Source organism: Ananas comosus, linkage group 17, assembly GCF_001540865.1.
Source record: "Ananas comosus cultivar F153 linkage group 17, ASM154086v1, whole genome shotgun sequence".
Classification (NCBI taxonomy): domain Eukaryota; kingdom Viridiplantae; phylum Streptophyta; class Magnoliopsida; order Poales; family Bromeliaceae; genus Ananas; species Ananas comosus.
The window spans coordinates 4,476,074-4,493,124 of NC_033637.1; the positions used below are offsets into that span (position 1 = coordinate 4,476,074).

The 17,051-nt window shown below is 36.0% G+C and overlaps 1 protein-coding gene across 2 annotated transcripts in view; it reads right to left on the reverse strand.

Moving 5' to 3' along the window:
• LOC109722720 (DNA polymerase epsilon catalytic subunit A-like) overlaps window positions 341–17,051 on the reverse strand; it is a 28,984-nt gene continuing 12,273 nt past the window's right edge. For both annotated transcript variants that reach the window (XM_020250836.1, XM_020250837.1), the window contains 23 exons: window positions 16,908–16,962; window positions 16,661–16,803; window positions 15,921–16,354; window positions 14,113–14,236; window positions 13,799–13,996; window positions 13,619–13,693; window positions 11,597–11,787; window positions 10,678–10,858; window positions 10,528–10,592; window positions 10,118–10,250; window positions 9,260–9,361; window positions 9,081–9,164; window positions 8,249–8,323; window positions 7,949–8,008; window positions 7,586–7,833; window positions 7,461–7,509; window positions 6,844–7,004; window positions 6,687–6,753; window positions 6,026–6,148; window positions 2,611–2,781; window positions 2,276–2,491; window positions 1,432–1,538; window positions 341–963 (listed from right to left, as the gene is read on the reverse strand). In XM_020250836.1, coding sequence (XP_020106425.1) covers window positions 603–963; window positions 1,432–1,538; window positions 2,276–2,491; window positions 2,611–2,781; window positions 6,026–6,148; window positions 6,687–6,753; window positions 6,844–7,004; window positions 7,461–7,509; window positions 7,586–7,833; window positions 7,949–8,008; window positions 8,249–8,323; window positions 9,081–9,164; window positions 9,260–9,361; window positions 10,118–10,250; window positions 10,528–10,592; window positions 10,678–10,858; window positions 11,597–11,787; window positions 13,619–13,693; window positions 13,799–13,996; window positions 14,113–14,236; window positions 15,921–16,354; window positions 16,661–16,803; window positions 16,908–16,962 — 3,423 coding nt within the window. In that variant the 3' untranslated portion in view covers window positions 341–602. The remainder of the gene's footprint in view (window positions 964–1,431; window positions 1,539–2,275; window positions 2,492–2,610; window positions 2,782–6,025; window positions 6,149–6,686; window positions 6,754–6,843; window positions 7,005–7,460; window positions 7,510–7,585; window positions 7,834–7,948; window positions 8,009–8,248; window positions 8,324–9,080; window positions 9,165–9,259; window positions 9,362–10,117; window positions 10,251–10,527; window positions 10,593–10,677; window positions 10,859–11,596; window positions 11,788–13,618; window positions 13,694–13,798; window positions 13,997–14,112; window positions 14,237–15,920; window positions 16,355–16,660; window positions 16,804–16,907; window positions 16,963–17,051) is intronic.

Below are 17,051 nucleotides of genomic sequence, written 5' to 3' on the forward strand. Positions count from 1 at the left end.
GGTGGATTTTCTTTCTGGAAATTATATCTAAATAGATTATTGGATGTTAGGTTATCTTAGTTTAAGCAACAACGCCCAAGATTTTTGCCATTTGTCACACAGAGTATACCTTTTTAGCTTCTCAAGGATCAAAGCTTAAGTAATTGACCTGCAGATCTTATTGTCGATCTAGATACTCGTATCCTTAGTTTGAACATTTTACTCATTCTAGCTACATTCTCTAGCAATTAACCAGTATTTTCCGGCCTAGTCTACTTGACTGGGCTCAGGAATAACTATACCATGATTACTAATATTAACATCAGAAAAATTAGCACATCATCTACAAACTTGCCTTTCTAAAGCTTGAAACTGATTCCCATGCATTATATTTGCTTACACGTAATAGCATTATTATAATTACACGTATATAACACATTATTGCATGGAAACCTAAGGCCTGCAATAATTCTCAATAGGAATGGGATTACATACAAAAGCCAAAATGTTCAATTTGATAATTTCTGTTTCTTCAGTTAGTGTTAGAAATCTGATACGTTTTTTCTTGGTCGGCCACAACATTCTGATTCACGTGGCCCACAAAGAATAAATAAATGAATAAATCATCTGACTTCTAAAATCCATGATGTGCAGTCTTGCAGCAGGCGGAACCCTTGGTGGTTCGCAACATTCAAAAAGACCCGCATTTTGTTGAGGAACTCAAAAGCATCCTCCGTACATCTGAAGGAGCCACCGCACACACACTGGTCTGCCAAGTGCGCCGCCTTGACCTGCCTGCAACGGACGCAGACCAGGTCCTGAAGGTGGTAAAGCCGCTCTCTCTGGCGAACTATCTGGAGGAGCGTGTTCTCCATCTGCTCGCGGTCGTACGGTTGCCCGCATTGCGGGACCGCACACCGCCACTCCTGATCTAGCAGAGTCGGGTCACGGCAGAGATCGAGGTCGCGACAGTCGTTGCAATAACTGTGTACAAGGGTGGCTCAAAATAGGAGAAATGATAAGGGTAGAGTTGTCCTTGACCTTTTATAGGATATGCAATTTGGTCCTCAACCTTTCAATTCTCGTTGTTGGGTCCGTGGCCTCTTAAATTTCTTTTGTTAAAATGAAGGTATATATCCTTTGCACTATGTCGAAATTAAGTTCTAAATGGCGGAGCCTAGCAGTTGATTGTTTGGTGGATAGATGATAATTAAGTAGGCATCAGAATCTCTGATTTATGGTCAAAATGAAGAGAACAAAATAAGATATCCACATTTGTTAAAATTGAAAGGTTGAGGGATTGAAACTTTGCAAAAAGTTTCAGTAGCATTGCTGCACTTTTTTCTTAACAAGCAATAAACTAATGTTTCTCCAAAATAAAACTTTTCCAGAGAATTGCAGTAGTAAGATTCAGCTAACAATTAAGTAGTACAGTGATTTTTAGTTGCATACCTACAAATCACATTGGGAAGAGTGAATGATGGGCAGGGGTCACGAAACTGTGCTTCTGGAGCAAACTCTTTCACCCGAACCAATTTCAACAGATTCTTCCTCATCCTCTGTCAGAGAGGAGATAAATATAATTAGCCGTCCATGACCAACATTGAAATTACGCATCCAAAAGCTAAATCAGTAATGAAAAAGAATTTTATAAATCATGGGTCTCAATAGAAAGCGACAAATTTCAAACGAACATAACTAGGCGTGGGGATGTGAACATGATGAGGGTTTACAGTCAGGATTTCGTCATGGCGCATGGAAAGAGGATCATTAGTAATTTACAAGAGAGTTTCCAAATTAAGAAATATAAAAGCTACAAGTGTTCTACCATTTAAAATTCACATCAAAAAAACAAATAAAGAAATTAAAATTCAGAATTTTCCTCCTGATTTGTGACTAGCCCTGTAAACAGCATACATGTACTAGTGTACTGAATGCTCTAAATCATTACCAACAGAAAGCATCTCTACCTGGAATGCCCCATGTTTACGAAGACTCACTGTTATCAATAGGACTATTTTAATCGGAAGTGTTTTTCAAATTGCATTGGAAATATGCATCAGGTTTGGATAAACGAATCTGCTTATATCTAGTTCCTATATTCCATTGTGAAAGCGGGGGGGAATAGAAACATAAATAAATAATCTCAATGNGGAGGGGGGGGGGGTCTCAATGTGTTATTGGCTCATAGATTCAGACGCATCCAAAAGAAATTCCCTATTATTTGATTATTTTTGCAATCACAAGTCCGTTATTCTAGTTTTGACTTTTGAGATAAGTTAGATATGGGATATACCAGAATATCATGTTGTACATTCTGGTCGAGAGCAAGAACAGCACAAACGTGCTTGATAAACTCTAGTGCAGCATCTCCTTTATGTACTTGGGAATCGAGCGGTTTAGATGAACCAGGATTTGAAGTTTCATCGCCCTCCATTTTGTTCTTTCCCTTGAAGTGGTGAAGTATATCACATACAATCCTGAGAAGCTTCTCGGTAAAGTAATTGCTGATCTGCATTGCCAACAAAAGTGCTTTTGATGAAGTGAAAACATGGCGGTGCTGGCTAGGTCTGAGTAGGACGATACGCAAGTCAACTTTCATATGATATCAGTTATTTTTTATGCTATTACCTGGTCTTTAAGATATCCCGTGACAGAAGCTTCAAGAGTCTCAGCAGCTGTAACAGTGATTGATGGAGTACAACTGCTGCCATCAATTAAAGTGGTCCGAGCGGCAACTTGTTCGTCTAAGAATTTCCAAGGGATATACAAGAATTCGGATACAATCAAGACAAAATGATCCTGCTTGGCATTCAAAATGTATTTACTTTGGATTATCATTTAAGACGAGTAAAAATTAAAGAGCTCTTTTGTTCAGCACAAAGTATGTATAAGATTTTGAGTTTATAAAGGGCGTACATGACAGTTCAGATTTTCTAGGGATATATACGTATAAACATGCTCCAACCTGTGTGAGCGCATGATATCTGTCTGCGTGCAAATACACACACACACGCACGCACACACACGCACATATATATAAATATATAAAATTAGGCCGGAATGCTTCTAATAGCACCAATTCCATATATATATATATATAGAACTAGGCTGGAATACTATCAATGGCACCAAGCTATTGGTGCTATTGATTTTTTAGCCCTTAAATTGAAAAACGGATGGTTAGGATAATATGGACCCCCTAAGGTTAAGAGAGTAGTTGGTTGAATAATATAATCTAACGGGTAAAAATAATCAAAGGGTTAAATCTAACGGTGGAAAACTCTTGGTGCTATCGATAATACCCTAGCCGGTACTATCGATAGCACGAAGCATTTGGTGCTATCAAGTTTTCTTCCGTTAGATTTATCTTTTTTATCATTTTCATCCGTTCGATTATACTATTCAACCAACCACCTATTCAACCCTAAAGGGCCCACATCATCCTAACCGCACATTTTTTAATCCAAGGGCGGAAAACTTAATAGCACCAAGTCATTGGTGCTATTAATAGTATCCCAGCCTAGGTCTATATATNGGGCTAAATCATGCCCTCAAATTGAATTACATAAAATGGTAAGACAAAATATGTGTCACGAATATATATATATATATATATATATATATATATATATGGAACATATATATGGAATTGGTGCTGTTAGTTTTTCGGCCCTTAGATAGAGTGTGTGGTTAGGATGATAGTGGTCCCCTAGGGTTGAGTGGGTGGTTGGTTGAATAGTATGATCTAACGGATGGATATGGTCAAAGGGATAAATCTAACGGTGGAAAAGTTAGTAGCATCAAGTGCTTGATGCTATTAAAAGCACCCCAGCCGGACTCTCTCTCTCTCTCTATATATATATAATAGGACTAGTGTGCTTTTTATATATATATAATAGGACTAGTGTGCTATTAAGAGCATGGAAACCTCCGTGCTCCTAAGCCATTTTCGATGATGGAACTTCCGAATCGACGATTGGCTCCGCTAGACTTAATCTAGCATATTTAAAGTATCTAAAAAATAAATTTTATGGTTTTTCGATATTATTGACCTAGTGATTGAAAGGACTAAAAATAGACGGCTAAAAGTAAAAATCTTACAAAAAAGTTATGATGTAGCACTAAAATTTTCGATTGAAAATATTGATCTCAATGTAGATAGTATAAAAAAATTTTTATCAAAATTTCATATGATTTAAATACTTCTACACCGCTAAACATGTAAACGGCACACATCAACCATTAAAAATTGTTGATTTTAAACCTTTTCGATCACTAGGTAAATGATATCGAAAAACCACAATTTATTTTCTAGATACTTTTTTTAATATGCTAGATCAAGTCTAACGGAACCGATCGTCGATTCGAAAGTTCCATCATCAAAAACTTGTTAGGAGATAGCGCACTAGTCCTACTCTATACACACACACATAGAGTCTGACTACTATACTATTATGAGTACGATCACCTTCGTACTCATAAGTCGTTTTCGTTGATAGAATTTCCGAATCGACAATCCATACCGTTAAACATAATTGAGAGCATTTAGACATTTTTGAACATAATTGAGAGCATTTAGACATTTTTGAACATAATTGAGAGCATTTAGACATTTTAAAAATAAAATTTCATTATTTTTTGACATTATATACTTTACAATCAAAAAGCCTAAAAAATTGACAATTTTAAAGGCTTGTGTGCGGTGATTTCTAGTTTAATGGTGTAGAAAAATCGGAATCACTTGAATATTTTATAAAAAATTGTATTTACTATTTAGATCAAGATCAATAACTCCGATGTTGAATTTAAAAAAAAACCCCTGATCTGATTCTCTATTTGTGAGACCCCAGGTAGTCCTATATATAAGATATAATAGGGCTAAAACTCTTAACCAAGCTTAAGCATTTTGGACGGTAGTTAGACTCAAGAGATTAAGAGAGTAAAGCGTGCTAGGACAGAAGTAATCCTAGAATGGGTGACCCCCTGGGAAGTTGGGGCGTCACACTATTTTTAGGAGGTTGTTTGATTTTGACCGTTCATTTTGTACCCATTTGATGGACTTTATTATCATTTTGAAATATTACGAAATTCGGTTTCTAGGAACTTTGGATGCTCTAGATCATGTTTAACAGTATGGATCATCAATTTGAAAACTCTATCACCACAAACAACTCATGAGTACGAAAGCTCCGTAGTCCGTACTAATAAGAGTATAGTAACATTACTCTCTGTCTCTTATGTATATATATATATATATATATGAGAGGGTGAGAAAGAGAGAGAGCAGGGTTGTTGTGCTTTTAGGAGCACGAAGGTTTCTGTGCTCCTAAGCCGTTTTCGATTATGGAATTTCCTAATTAACAATCGGCTCCATTAAACTTGATCTACCGTATTTGAAGCATCTAAAAATAAATTTTGCGATTTTTTCGATATCATTTACCTAGCGATTGAAAGGGTTCAAAATCAATAATTTTTAATGGTTGATATCTATTGTTTCCAAGTTTAACGGTGTAAAAGTATCTAAATCAGATGAAATTTTGGTAGAAAATTCTTTATACTATCTACAACAAGATTAATATCTCTGATCGAAAATTTTAGTATTATGTCTCCACTTTTTGTGAGATTTTTATTTTCAACCGTTGATTTTGAACCCTTTCAATCGCTAGTTAAATGATATTGAAAAAATCCAAAATTTATTTTCTAGATACTTCAAATACAATAGATCAAGTCTAATGGAGCCAATCGTCAATTCGAAAATTCCATCATCAAAAAAGGCTTAGGAGCACAGAGGCCTGTGCTCCTAAGAGCAAGGCAGTCCTACTCTCTCTCTCTCTCTCTCTCTCTCTCTCCATATATATATATATATAGTATTTTTTTTGAGAGAAAGGTAGCATGCTACCCACTTCATTAAGTAAAATGAAGAGTGAGGCAGCAAGATCGCCAAGATAAAAGGAAATTAAAGGAAGAAAACAGGAGTAGGCCAAGGCCCCTTCATTCAAATTTTTCTAGCTATACATGTATACATTTCTCTATGGAAACTAACCTGAGTGGCTTTGGGCAAATACTCTGCTATATTCCAGCTAGAAACAATGTCCACTTGAGATCTATCAGCAACATTGTCAGCAGGACCAGTCGGGGTTTTAGCCTGGATTCCTCCGTAGTTATACTGAAACATATGTATAAAATTCAGCAGAATCAAACTTTAGGCACTTTGAGTACATTATCTCTTACATTCTCATTAACAGAAGGGTTGACAACAAATTTTGTCCCTGCAAATTCAAATCCCCATATTTTATTTGATTCAAAAGTTTCAATTCCGTCATTTTAGTCCTTAAAGGTTGTCAGACGAAACAACCAAATCCTTCCATTACTCTAGATAAAAAGATGCCACACCAGTGTCAGAATTAGAGTAAACTGTTAGGGACAATCTCAACGAAACAACCATATGAGCAAACTGTACAATAATGTTGATATATGGCTTCTATTTTTGGGACTTCAAGAACTAAATTGCAAAATTAAAACTCCAAGTACGTAATAGATATGAGGGTGAAACATCAAAAACCTTGTCCTTAGCACAAAACAGCATTTGGCTATAAAACTCAGATGACAGGAATAGCTATTTTGATCACGTCTATCAGAAGTTGGTAAATAGCTTGCGTTGATAGAGAATCAGATTAATCTTACTAAGGACAGAATTGATTAACCTGATCCATGAACAGTAATGCATGCCAGTAGTGCAGAGGTTCCAGCTCAATCCACTCAAAAAGATCCCTAAATAGAAGCAACGACAAACAACTTCATTGTCTAGCTGAATTTTTCAAGCTGTTCATGTTGTTGCCAAGTAATAACTATGCAACAGACCTTGTTTGTAATGTTTTCAGTAAGCAATCACAGTAAGCATGAGCCGCTGGCAAGTCTATCTTCCCTGTGTCTATAATAATCCTAGAGAAGCTTGCAAAGATAATTGTAGCACCTAACTTTCGAAGCTCTGCTAGAAGTAAAGCGAACACCTTTCTCATGACCTGTCAATTTTGAACCATGTATGAAGAAGGGAAAGAAGTTAAATAGGAATACGACGTGTAGCTTTTGATTTTTATAAGAAGTTTAAGCTCTTAATGGTATGTTGTATTTTAATAACCATTATGCAGCTTTTTAGCCAGGATTTTGGAATAGCTTCTCTACTCCACATAGCAGAAGCTTCCAAAATCCATGTGCTTCGCTAACAAGAACTCTGGACCTTTTACTACAGTAGAAGCTAAATGAGCTCCTGCACTCCAAAAGGAGCTCAAATTTGTAGCTTCTACTTTAGCTGCGGTGAGAAAGTGTCAAGAAGATTTTAAATAGAAGCTGTTAGTGCTTCTTCAAACAGCTCTACTTAAATAGCATTTTATAAAAACTCCGGCCAAGCAAAATAGGTCAAAAGATTTTCTAGCACAATATATTATTAAGAAGAAATCTGGCAATAAAACAGAACTTACATTGTACAGAACTTGATGAAGAGAGGGGTCATGTAGTTTTGACAGTGGGCTGAAATGTAAAGAACATATAAATGATTAATTGATCCAATCCTCAATGGGAAAGGCACGAAAGTGCAAACTTCCACCTGCAAAGCCAGCGGTAAAGATGCTGAAGTATTGCATCAGCAAACACATTTCCAGAAGTTACTGCATCTGAGATACATCTCTGTATTAGTTGCTTTAGTACTTGAAATGCAGGTGCACAAGAACTAGCATTGTCAAAATCAGTTTCAGTAGCATGAGGCGTGTCATGGTCATATCCAAAAAGAGTTCCGCCTTCTAGTTCATCCACTTGGCTGCTTTTCAAGAGAGCATTAACAGCCAAGTGATGTATCTGCACAACATCAAGCATTTTGCACATCAATATACATGCATATGTTGTTCCGTTACAGTATGGGAAGTATCTCAATTGAGAAGTAAATATATTGGATGAGGAATGACGCTCTGACCTTCAGTTCAACTGCCACCCTTCTATAGGCCCCGGGATAAGTAAGAGCTGGTTGGTTGACCTTTAGGGAGAAGAGGAGGCAAGAAATCGCCAATGAGTAAAACAATGTATGCACCAAGGTAAAATGAAAGCAACAATATGTAGGAATTTCTTTCTTTCCTCTTTTTTTTCACTTTTTTTTTTGTTGCCACTACCACCACATTGTGTTGGGTTAGAACATAAGAACTCTCACAAGAGATCGGGCAGTACCAACTGCTAGAAGAAAATCTTTAAGCAATACAATCTTAAAGAAGCTGCTTACTTCATCAGCAAAGCAAGTATCTCCCTGATATATGCCTCCTATGTCTGGAATGCCATCATCAGATATCCAAAGAATCTGCACAAGAAAGACCAGTGATGTTGAGCAGAGAATGAATTAATGCCCTTTCGCTAAAAAAGAGAACTTTTGATACAATCATCAACAAACAACACCAACCACTTACTCAAAACCTTTAACCATTTGGTTATCTGGGTTCATATTGAATGAAATTGAGAACAATAACTCTAATATAGCTTTATAAGGCATATGAAAAACACAAGCAAAAGAAACTTTATGATTATGATATAAATATGAGGCTTTCAGGTGAAATCCAACACAATAATGTAGCCATCAACATTGTGTCGCCAATTTCATAGGCCCTGCAAGATCTCCCAAAAGCACAACAGAATCCTCGCAACAAAGCACTGTTCATGTTCGCAACTCTTTTACTTATCTCTATTCAGAATCTAGGGCTTTCACAAACTTTCCTCAAGGTTTTCTCACAATAGTGGACAACTAAAATGTAAACCACTCTGGAAAAAACACTTTTCTTGGATTATTCTTCAAGTCTTATTTCTGTAAATTCAAATCACCTTAGTAGCACTAACGAAATGGTTAAGAAGGGAGACAATTTGGATCCTTCTCTTTTATAAGCTGTTAATATAAACTCAGCCTCTAAACCACTGGCAACTTTATAACTGATATTGACTATTGGCCATTAGTTATTCATGACAAACAGAATTTCTTAAAAATTCAAATATACAGAATTTCTTAAAAATTCAAATATATTACTCAGACAAAAGGCATGTTGCTTTGCACTAATAGAAGAGTCAACCTGCTGCTGATCTCTTAATGCCCTAGAGAAAAAGACGTCAGCAGTATACAGAAGCCAGTCGAGTTCAAAGTTTCCCAGAGGCACCTGTTTCATTATTGCATGAGGGGCAAGAATTATTTTTACATGAATAAATCATATTGTTATAAATGGCATAGATTCCATGAAGAGAGAAATCTTACATGTGCATATCTAGACAACATAATTCGTTCATTGAACCACTGGGATGATGCAGCACACCTTTGCATACTTGTTTTGCCGGCTGTGACTTGCCAGCCAAGAGCCTGAGTTTAAAAGGGAAGTCAATTAGATAGAAAAAATTAATGTGAAAACCTAGCATAAATGAAATCATTAACTATCAATACAGTTATCACTTGGGGCCCATAAGGCATTCACCGTACAGTTAACTGTAGCAGTTTAAGAATTTCTATCCTGGACCAGTTTAAACAAGTACGCGAAAACCTTGTGCTGATTGACAGACCGGTTTTTCTTTTACCTGCTTTTCAGTTTCAGTTCTGAACAAATTTAAAGGGTAAGGGATGTTGGTTAACTGTTTCCAGCACCAAACAAAACTAATAGTGTTTCCATGCTTCTTATCTATGTATGAGCAAAATGTCCTTGTTATGCCTTCTCTTAACATTTTTCAAAAAGAAATACAAAAAGTGAATCTATTTTGGAAATACAAGGATGTGAATAGATCGAATTCATGCTTAAATTGGTTCAAATCAACCAGTTTTACGAAGGAAAAAAAACTGGCACCATGCTGGAAAAAGAAAAGTTTTTATAAATCCATGAACCAGAACTGCATGCAGGTCCCAGTTTAACAAAATAAAAAAGAACTGGTCTTTACGCTCATCCGGTTTTTCCCAGCCAGATGAGCACTCTACAATCTCAATCAAGTCCTGACTCGGATCCCAAGTTCATGCTGGCAAGATATTGGTCCAAGATTATACCATTAGTATTTCAGTTTTAGGTCCAGGTGCAGGTCTTGGTGACCTTTATCACGGTCCCCAAAGGATATCATGGATGGTGTAAGATACCTGATAATTGCTGTCCCGAGTATTGCAAGGAATGCCAACATATGGAAAGTCATCCAAAGCTCGTATCGCTGATGTTATAACTTGAATGTTCGGACATTCTATGACACCAATAGCAGGTCCAGGATGCTGATGCCTACAAAGAATGTTCAATAAGCTTTTGAGAAAGTGATTTGAAAAAGGTGAAAACATTTACTAATACAATAGATGAAGAGCAAATCTAAAACATATAAAATGTAACAGATGAGGAAAAAAACATTTCAAGCAACTAAAAGATCACAAATACAAATAAAGGGGAAGAGAACACATAAAATATTAGTTATAGGCAAAATTCTTTGGCCAGGTCATGTAGTTTAAATATTAATGTAATTGATGTTTAATATGCAACTGAAAAAAACATGACAATGACAAACCTGTAGTCAGTTAAAGTCTTTTGCAAAAACTTAATACCAGCATCATTCAATCTGAAGTATTCAACCTGAATACCAGTGAACATCAAGAGGAATTAGAAATGGACAGGATAGAGGAAAAATTCCATTCTATCAAATAAAAAACTACTACACCTTGAATGTAGCATTTCCACGTTGTGGAGGTTCAAGGGACATCATCTGGCAAGCTTCACGGAATTGCTTCTCAAGAAGTGCTGAAGACAATTCTTTATTTTGGAAAGGATTAATAACAACGGCATATATTGTCAAAGTGACAGGAAAGTATAGAACATAGATAGCCCTTCCATCAGATGAGCTAGGCAACAACACAGAAAGGAAAATGTGTCAAAGAAAATTTTGTATCTTACTTAAAAGGATAATATGAAGGTTAAATGAAAAGACATCAGTGAATCCAGATTGAAAATAGAAACCCAAATAAATATCTATGTTAATGGGCCTATGTCCTTGATGTGAGAAGAAAAATATTGCCAAACTGTAACTACCCGTGCCTTAAATGCACATTTGCAGACACAAACTAGACCTTCAAAAACTGAATAACTATTCATTAACATATACATCCACTATAAAAACTGAAATTTACATGCCCCTCTCAATTTAATGTATCATTTTGCTTACAAAAATGCCCCTCTTTAAAATACTATGAAACCCTCCTGCCTAAAGAGGATGAGTACCCTACTTAAAATAGGAATTTTTTTCCAAGCTACACTGCAATTTTATAGGGTATAGAAATTTGATCTTGCAAGCATAATTGCAGAAATATGCAAAAGCTCCATCTATGTATATCTATATTTAGTTATGCCACACAGTGGACATCCCTAAGCATAGACGAATCTGAATGGAGTCAACAAGTAGTACAATTCTCTGTCTCTAAAAGGCTATCATCGTGAAATAATGTTGATATGGCAAGTACAAATTACAGGAAGAACATGTATAAGGACCAAATCATAAAGAATCAAAACATAACAGCTTGAGGTTTTAGAATTAAAAACCTCAACATAATATGTTTGAAACATGGTGTAAGTATATTACATACCTGTGGTACAGATAGAAAAAGGAAATTGCGTGTTCCAGATAAGAGTATTCAGCTGTAGTCTTCATCTGCAGCTCAGTCAGATTCCATACATCATGAACATTTCGGACTTTTGCAGTTTTTTTCACCTTGCACACACAGCCAATCTGAAGGATTGCATTGAACTCTAGTGATATCTTTGTTTCATATATTCCCTTGTGACATTCAAAACATAATTCAGTCAATCAGAGGTTCAAATAAGAAAGACGATAACGAGTCAAGATCAATACATAAGCATGAAAAAAAATATCGAAAGGCTTTGCAATTCTGCAACATTATTCAAATATTAGAACATGGACTAGATAGGAAACTTAGAAGAAAAGGAAAATAAAATCAAACTATGCCCTCAGTAAGAAGAATATATACCATTCTAGATAACTAAATCACAATCAATGCTGCTAGACAACATCCGGTTGTCTAGGCTGCATCCTCAGCTTCATAAAGCACCAGAAGAGAATTGAAAATCTTTTGATCAGCTATTAATATTTAATATGTGATAAGTAATGAAAAATGAAGCATTATATGAAGAATAAAATTGACCGTCTTGTAAACTAATTCACCTTAAAGTTCAGCAATTTACCACTGACTCTAGCCAACTAAGAGTAATTCCTCTAACGAACCTTTCATTTCAAGATCTAATTAAGTTCTCCTTTTCTACCTTCCTTTGTGGCGGATTTAACCTGAATGAGGGTATTACTCTCTATGTAAACTCTCATAAGCATGCTCAGAACGCCTTTATTTAAAGAAAGAAGGCAGTTATGCCTAGCTGCAACAGTTACCACTTCCACTTAAAACTTTTTTTTGGGAAATAAAAGCGTGCTATTGTATCTGGTCATTTTGGCCAACTGAAATTCCAAGGAACAGAGGAAACATCTATGTTGCACAGATATGGATATAGGGATATGGATACGACACGATACGGATACGGTGATACAACAATTCCTAAAACTTCTAGAATACGATATGTGGGATATACTTGAATAAAATATTATTTTAAATATATTTAAATATATGTTGATTATATGTAATGATATATTGAGAACAATCAGGATATATGGACTATATTAAGAAACATATTCTAATATGCATTAACTTGTATAATTGTTTTACATCTGTTCATAAAAAAAAATAATCAATCATATGAAATAATAATTCAAAAAGTATCAAACCAACTATCATCGAACTTGATCAAATGATAACAATAGATACGTAGTCGCACAAACTAGATAATTAGTCATTCACTATATATGTCTGTTTTGTTAGTTCTATTATTAAATAGTAATAAAAAAAATATGCTAACAATTTAATAGAAAAGGAAAAAAAAATCATATTCTTTATAGCCTTTGTTGCTTAATGCTAGGTTGACAAATTAGATGAAAGAGAGTAAAAACTGTGGAGATAGAACAAAAGGGAACGCCTTCTACCATTCAAGAGCAAAATGATAGAAGAAATGACAAATTGAACAGAAATTGACGTTTTTCTCACTCTTTTCCTTCTTTCCAATAGGTTCGGACGTGAGCTTTTAAAAAAATTTTAAGTTTCGATCATTTTAGACCAAAAAAGAATCTGGCCATGCCCCCCCCGCATCCTCCCGTATCCNCCCCCCCCCCGGTATCCCTGACGTATCTAAGCCGTATCCGATATTTTTTTATTTTTTAAAAATGCCGGATACTTCATTCCTATATCGGACACGTATCGGGCCCGTATCGGGTGCGTATTGGTATCCGATACATATCCGATACGGGTACGGCATGAAATTTGAAGTATCCATGCTTCATAGGGAAACATATCCACATTATGCTATATACTAGAAATATGCACAAAACAGCTGCAGATTCTACTAAATTGGATCTTCCAATAAAGAAAAAAAGGAACCGAATTATTATGCGAAACATAATTACTAGACTTCATTGCTTTAGGCTTTTAGCAGAGGAAAAGACCAGAATTGATCTTCTCGCTTTCTCAACATTGTCACAAACTGTTTACCTCAACTTCCGGGTCTGCCAAGTGAGCTGCAAGCTTCTTGCTTTCAGCCCTGAATTGATCTTCATTTATTACTACCTGCATCAGAATGTAACATATAGCAATTTAGTCAATTAAAAAGTGCAGTCTAATGGATCCAACTCATTGCTCTTGAAATCTAAAGAAACTGAAAGACCATGAAACCTCAATGAGATTATAACAAGGTTTTCTATGAGGAAGAATCTTTTTAACACGTCTTCCAGGAAATTCTTCTGTAATAGGTGCTCTGGTGTTGAGATAGAACACCCTTGGGACATTCATTGGGACCTTGACCATCAACCCGTCTGCAACAACCCATGCAAAAAAGAGCCCAGGCTGTTGGGTTGCAACAATTTGTATTATCTGGTCCAACAAATCATTTGAGCGAATCAAGCATCATTGTACAAATGTTAGACCTAAAAAGATAACAAAACTAAGGCAAGAAATTACAAAAGAAGCTGGTTCAAAAATTTATCTACCTGCCAATGGGATCTAACAAGAGCCAACTCATGGCTCTTGAAAAATGAAGTAAAACGATTCCTACCCTTGTCATGTGTACGATTGAACATGGAGGCAGATAACTTTGAATCACCAAAACCTATTCTGAAAAAAAAAAAAGTGCATAATTACACATAAGGAAGCAAAAAAACAATCAGCTGCCCTTCATCAGCACTCAGCAGCAATATATCTGACCCCAATAGGGTGAAGCTTAAATATTTTTTTGACAGTAAAGAAGCATCTTCGCTCAGAAGAAAATACATCAATTTCCTGAAGGCTACAATTACCGTGATGACCCAGTCACCCAGCCCACTAGTACTAGTAACTTCTTGCCCTAAGCCACCGGAGCAATATGCCTAAGCCCAAGTTATTAGTACCACAGTACTTAGTCCTCCTATATATATCCACACACAACATGTTCCATCCAATATGGGAAAATTGGGGCCTTACAAATTCCATACAAGCAGCACTAAAGAACTCTAGCAGAGGGACAGAGTACTTCAGCTGGCAATGTGTTGGTAAGAGTTTGGTCAGATTAACCATAAAAAAGAAAAAAAATTCAATTAACAACCCAATTGAAAATTAATTTGTCACATTAAAAAATTAGCAAACAAAGAAATTTGAGCCTATTCACTAATATTTAGAAAGTACTGGAAAAGAATATATATATATATATATAGAGAGAGAGAGAGAGAGAGAGAGAGAAGGACTGTTGTGCTCTCAGGACCACGGAGGCCTCCGTGCTCCTGAGCCGTTTTCGATGATGGAGTTTTCGAATCGACGATCGGCTCCGTTAAACTTGATCTAGCGTATTTGAAGTTTCTAGAAAATAATTTTTACGATTTTTCGATATCATTTACCTAGCAATCGAAAGGATTCAAAATCAATAAATTTTAACAGCTGAAAATAAAAATCCTATAAAAGTGGTGATATAGCACTAAAATTTTCGATCAGAAATATTGATCTTGTTGTAGATAGTATAAAGAATTTTGTATCAAAATTTCATCTTATTTGAATACTTCTACACCGTTAAACTTGAAAACGGCAAATATCAACCATTAAAAATTATGGATTTTGAATCCTTTCGATCACTAGGTAAATAATATAAAAAAATAGCAAAAATTATTTTCTAGAAACTTCAAATATCCTAGATCAAGTCTAACGGAGCCGATCGTCGATTCGAAAATTCCATCATCGAAAACGGCTCAGGAGCACGGAGGCCTCCATGCTCCTGAGAGCACAGGAGCCTTGCTCTATATATATATATATATATACATATATGTTCCATTTAATATGCATTTCACATATAATTCATGATCATTCATGTGCATGGCACACACTTTGGGTCAAAAATCTTGACGTACCTTCATCTCTCTCAACCAATAGATCGTCAAGCCTTAAACAGGCCTCATATGTAAAAATACTCCTCCATTGTTCAACAACATAATCTGATTACTAGAACTACAGAGATATGCCTAAAGGATTGAGTTTTCACATAAACACCTAAATTTAAGGAATCACATTGATTTTAGAAAAATGAGTCACAACAAAATGAACAAATGATGACTATTGTTGATTCAATAGTCCACGAGAAAAAAAGTAGGTGCCTTTTGTTCATCTTTGTTTCCTGTGTATAACAAAACAAGGGTGTTGTTCTGTCAAACTAATCTATGCAAAACTCAAGCCAAAATGTTCCAGATCATGAAACTGATCCCTTCAGGATTACATCCAAGTCCAAAACTTTTGCTTATAAACTACTGTAATAAAACAAAAGACTGCAAATTACTACCTGCGTCTCTTCTTTTGCTCACGGGTTTCTCTCCATTTTCTCTTTTTAACATCAAGCCATCCTTGATAATCAATATTTCTGTCAATAACTTCGGCAGAGGCATTGCTTTTCTTCAGCGACATGAGTGGTTCATTTGACCTGCACGCAGCACCATTTTGCTGCTGCTCAGCTCCCATAAAAGATTGTTTAGTTGGATAGTTTTCTTTATTTATTTCATAACTATGAACTATAGGCCTATGCCCTTTTCTTGAAGGAGCCTTTGAGGTGACTAAGTCTTCGACATCTCCGAGATCTTTCTCGTTTTGCATTGCTGCATCTTTGCTCAAGATACTGAAGATGTCAACAAGTTTACGCTGCCGAAATCGGTCCTCTTTCTCACGGACCTTCTTGTGCAGCCAATCAGGATGGGCCACTCTAGGAACAGGGTTAGAAACCTAAGGTTTAATTAGAAAATAAGAAAGTAAGTCAAACAGTACAGTAGAAACTATAGCCTGCACCTGGTGTGCTTTGCCAACCCATGCATCACCAGTGATCCACCTTCTATCCCATCTCTTACTTCAATGCCCACTACTGAGTTAGTAGTAGCCTTTCCTTGATTCCAAAAATATTGGATAGTTGGATTCAAAGTGTAAGGTAGAATGGAAGGTAGATCACCGGCAGTGCACAGGTTGATGTGGCGCAAAGCTTGCAGGCAATAAATACTTGTTCAGAACACTAGCAGATAATAATTAGGCTTCAACCTTCTGCATTGCAGCAGGAATTGTGATGATCTTCTGAATAGCTGAACTAAGACGCTGCTTGTAATAGGACCAATCAATTATAGATCGAATGCCTGCATCTGATGAAATTTTGCACCATTTTCGTAGATAGTGCTTTGCAATTTCTGCAACATGAATAGCCAGAATGAATGAAAATGAATCAGATTGGTCCTAAATTTAAACTAATGATAAAGTATCAATTTTACACACAATAAAAATAGTATCATACCAGCATCTGTTTCAAATATGGCAACAGGGACAGCACGTTCGCTTACTGGAGTGCCCTGGACAAGTTAGCAGTTGCCATAAGTTTATTGTGAAATTTTGAGACTTCTTGACATTATTAGTGAAAAAAGGTAAATCAACTATAAAC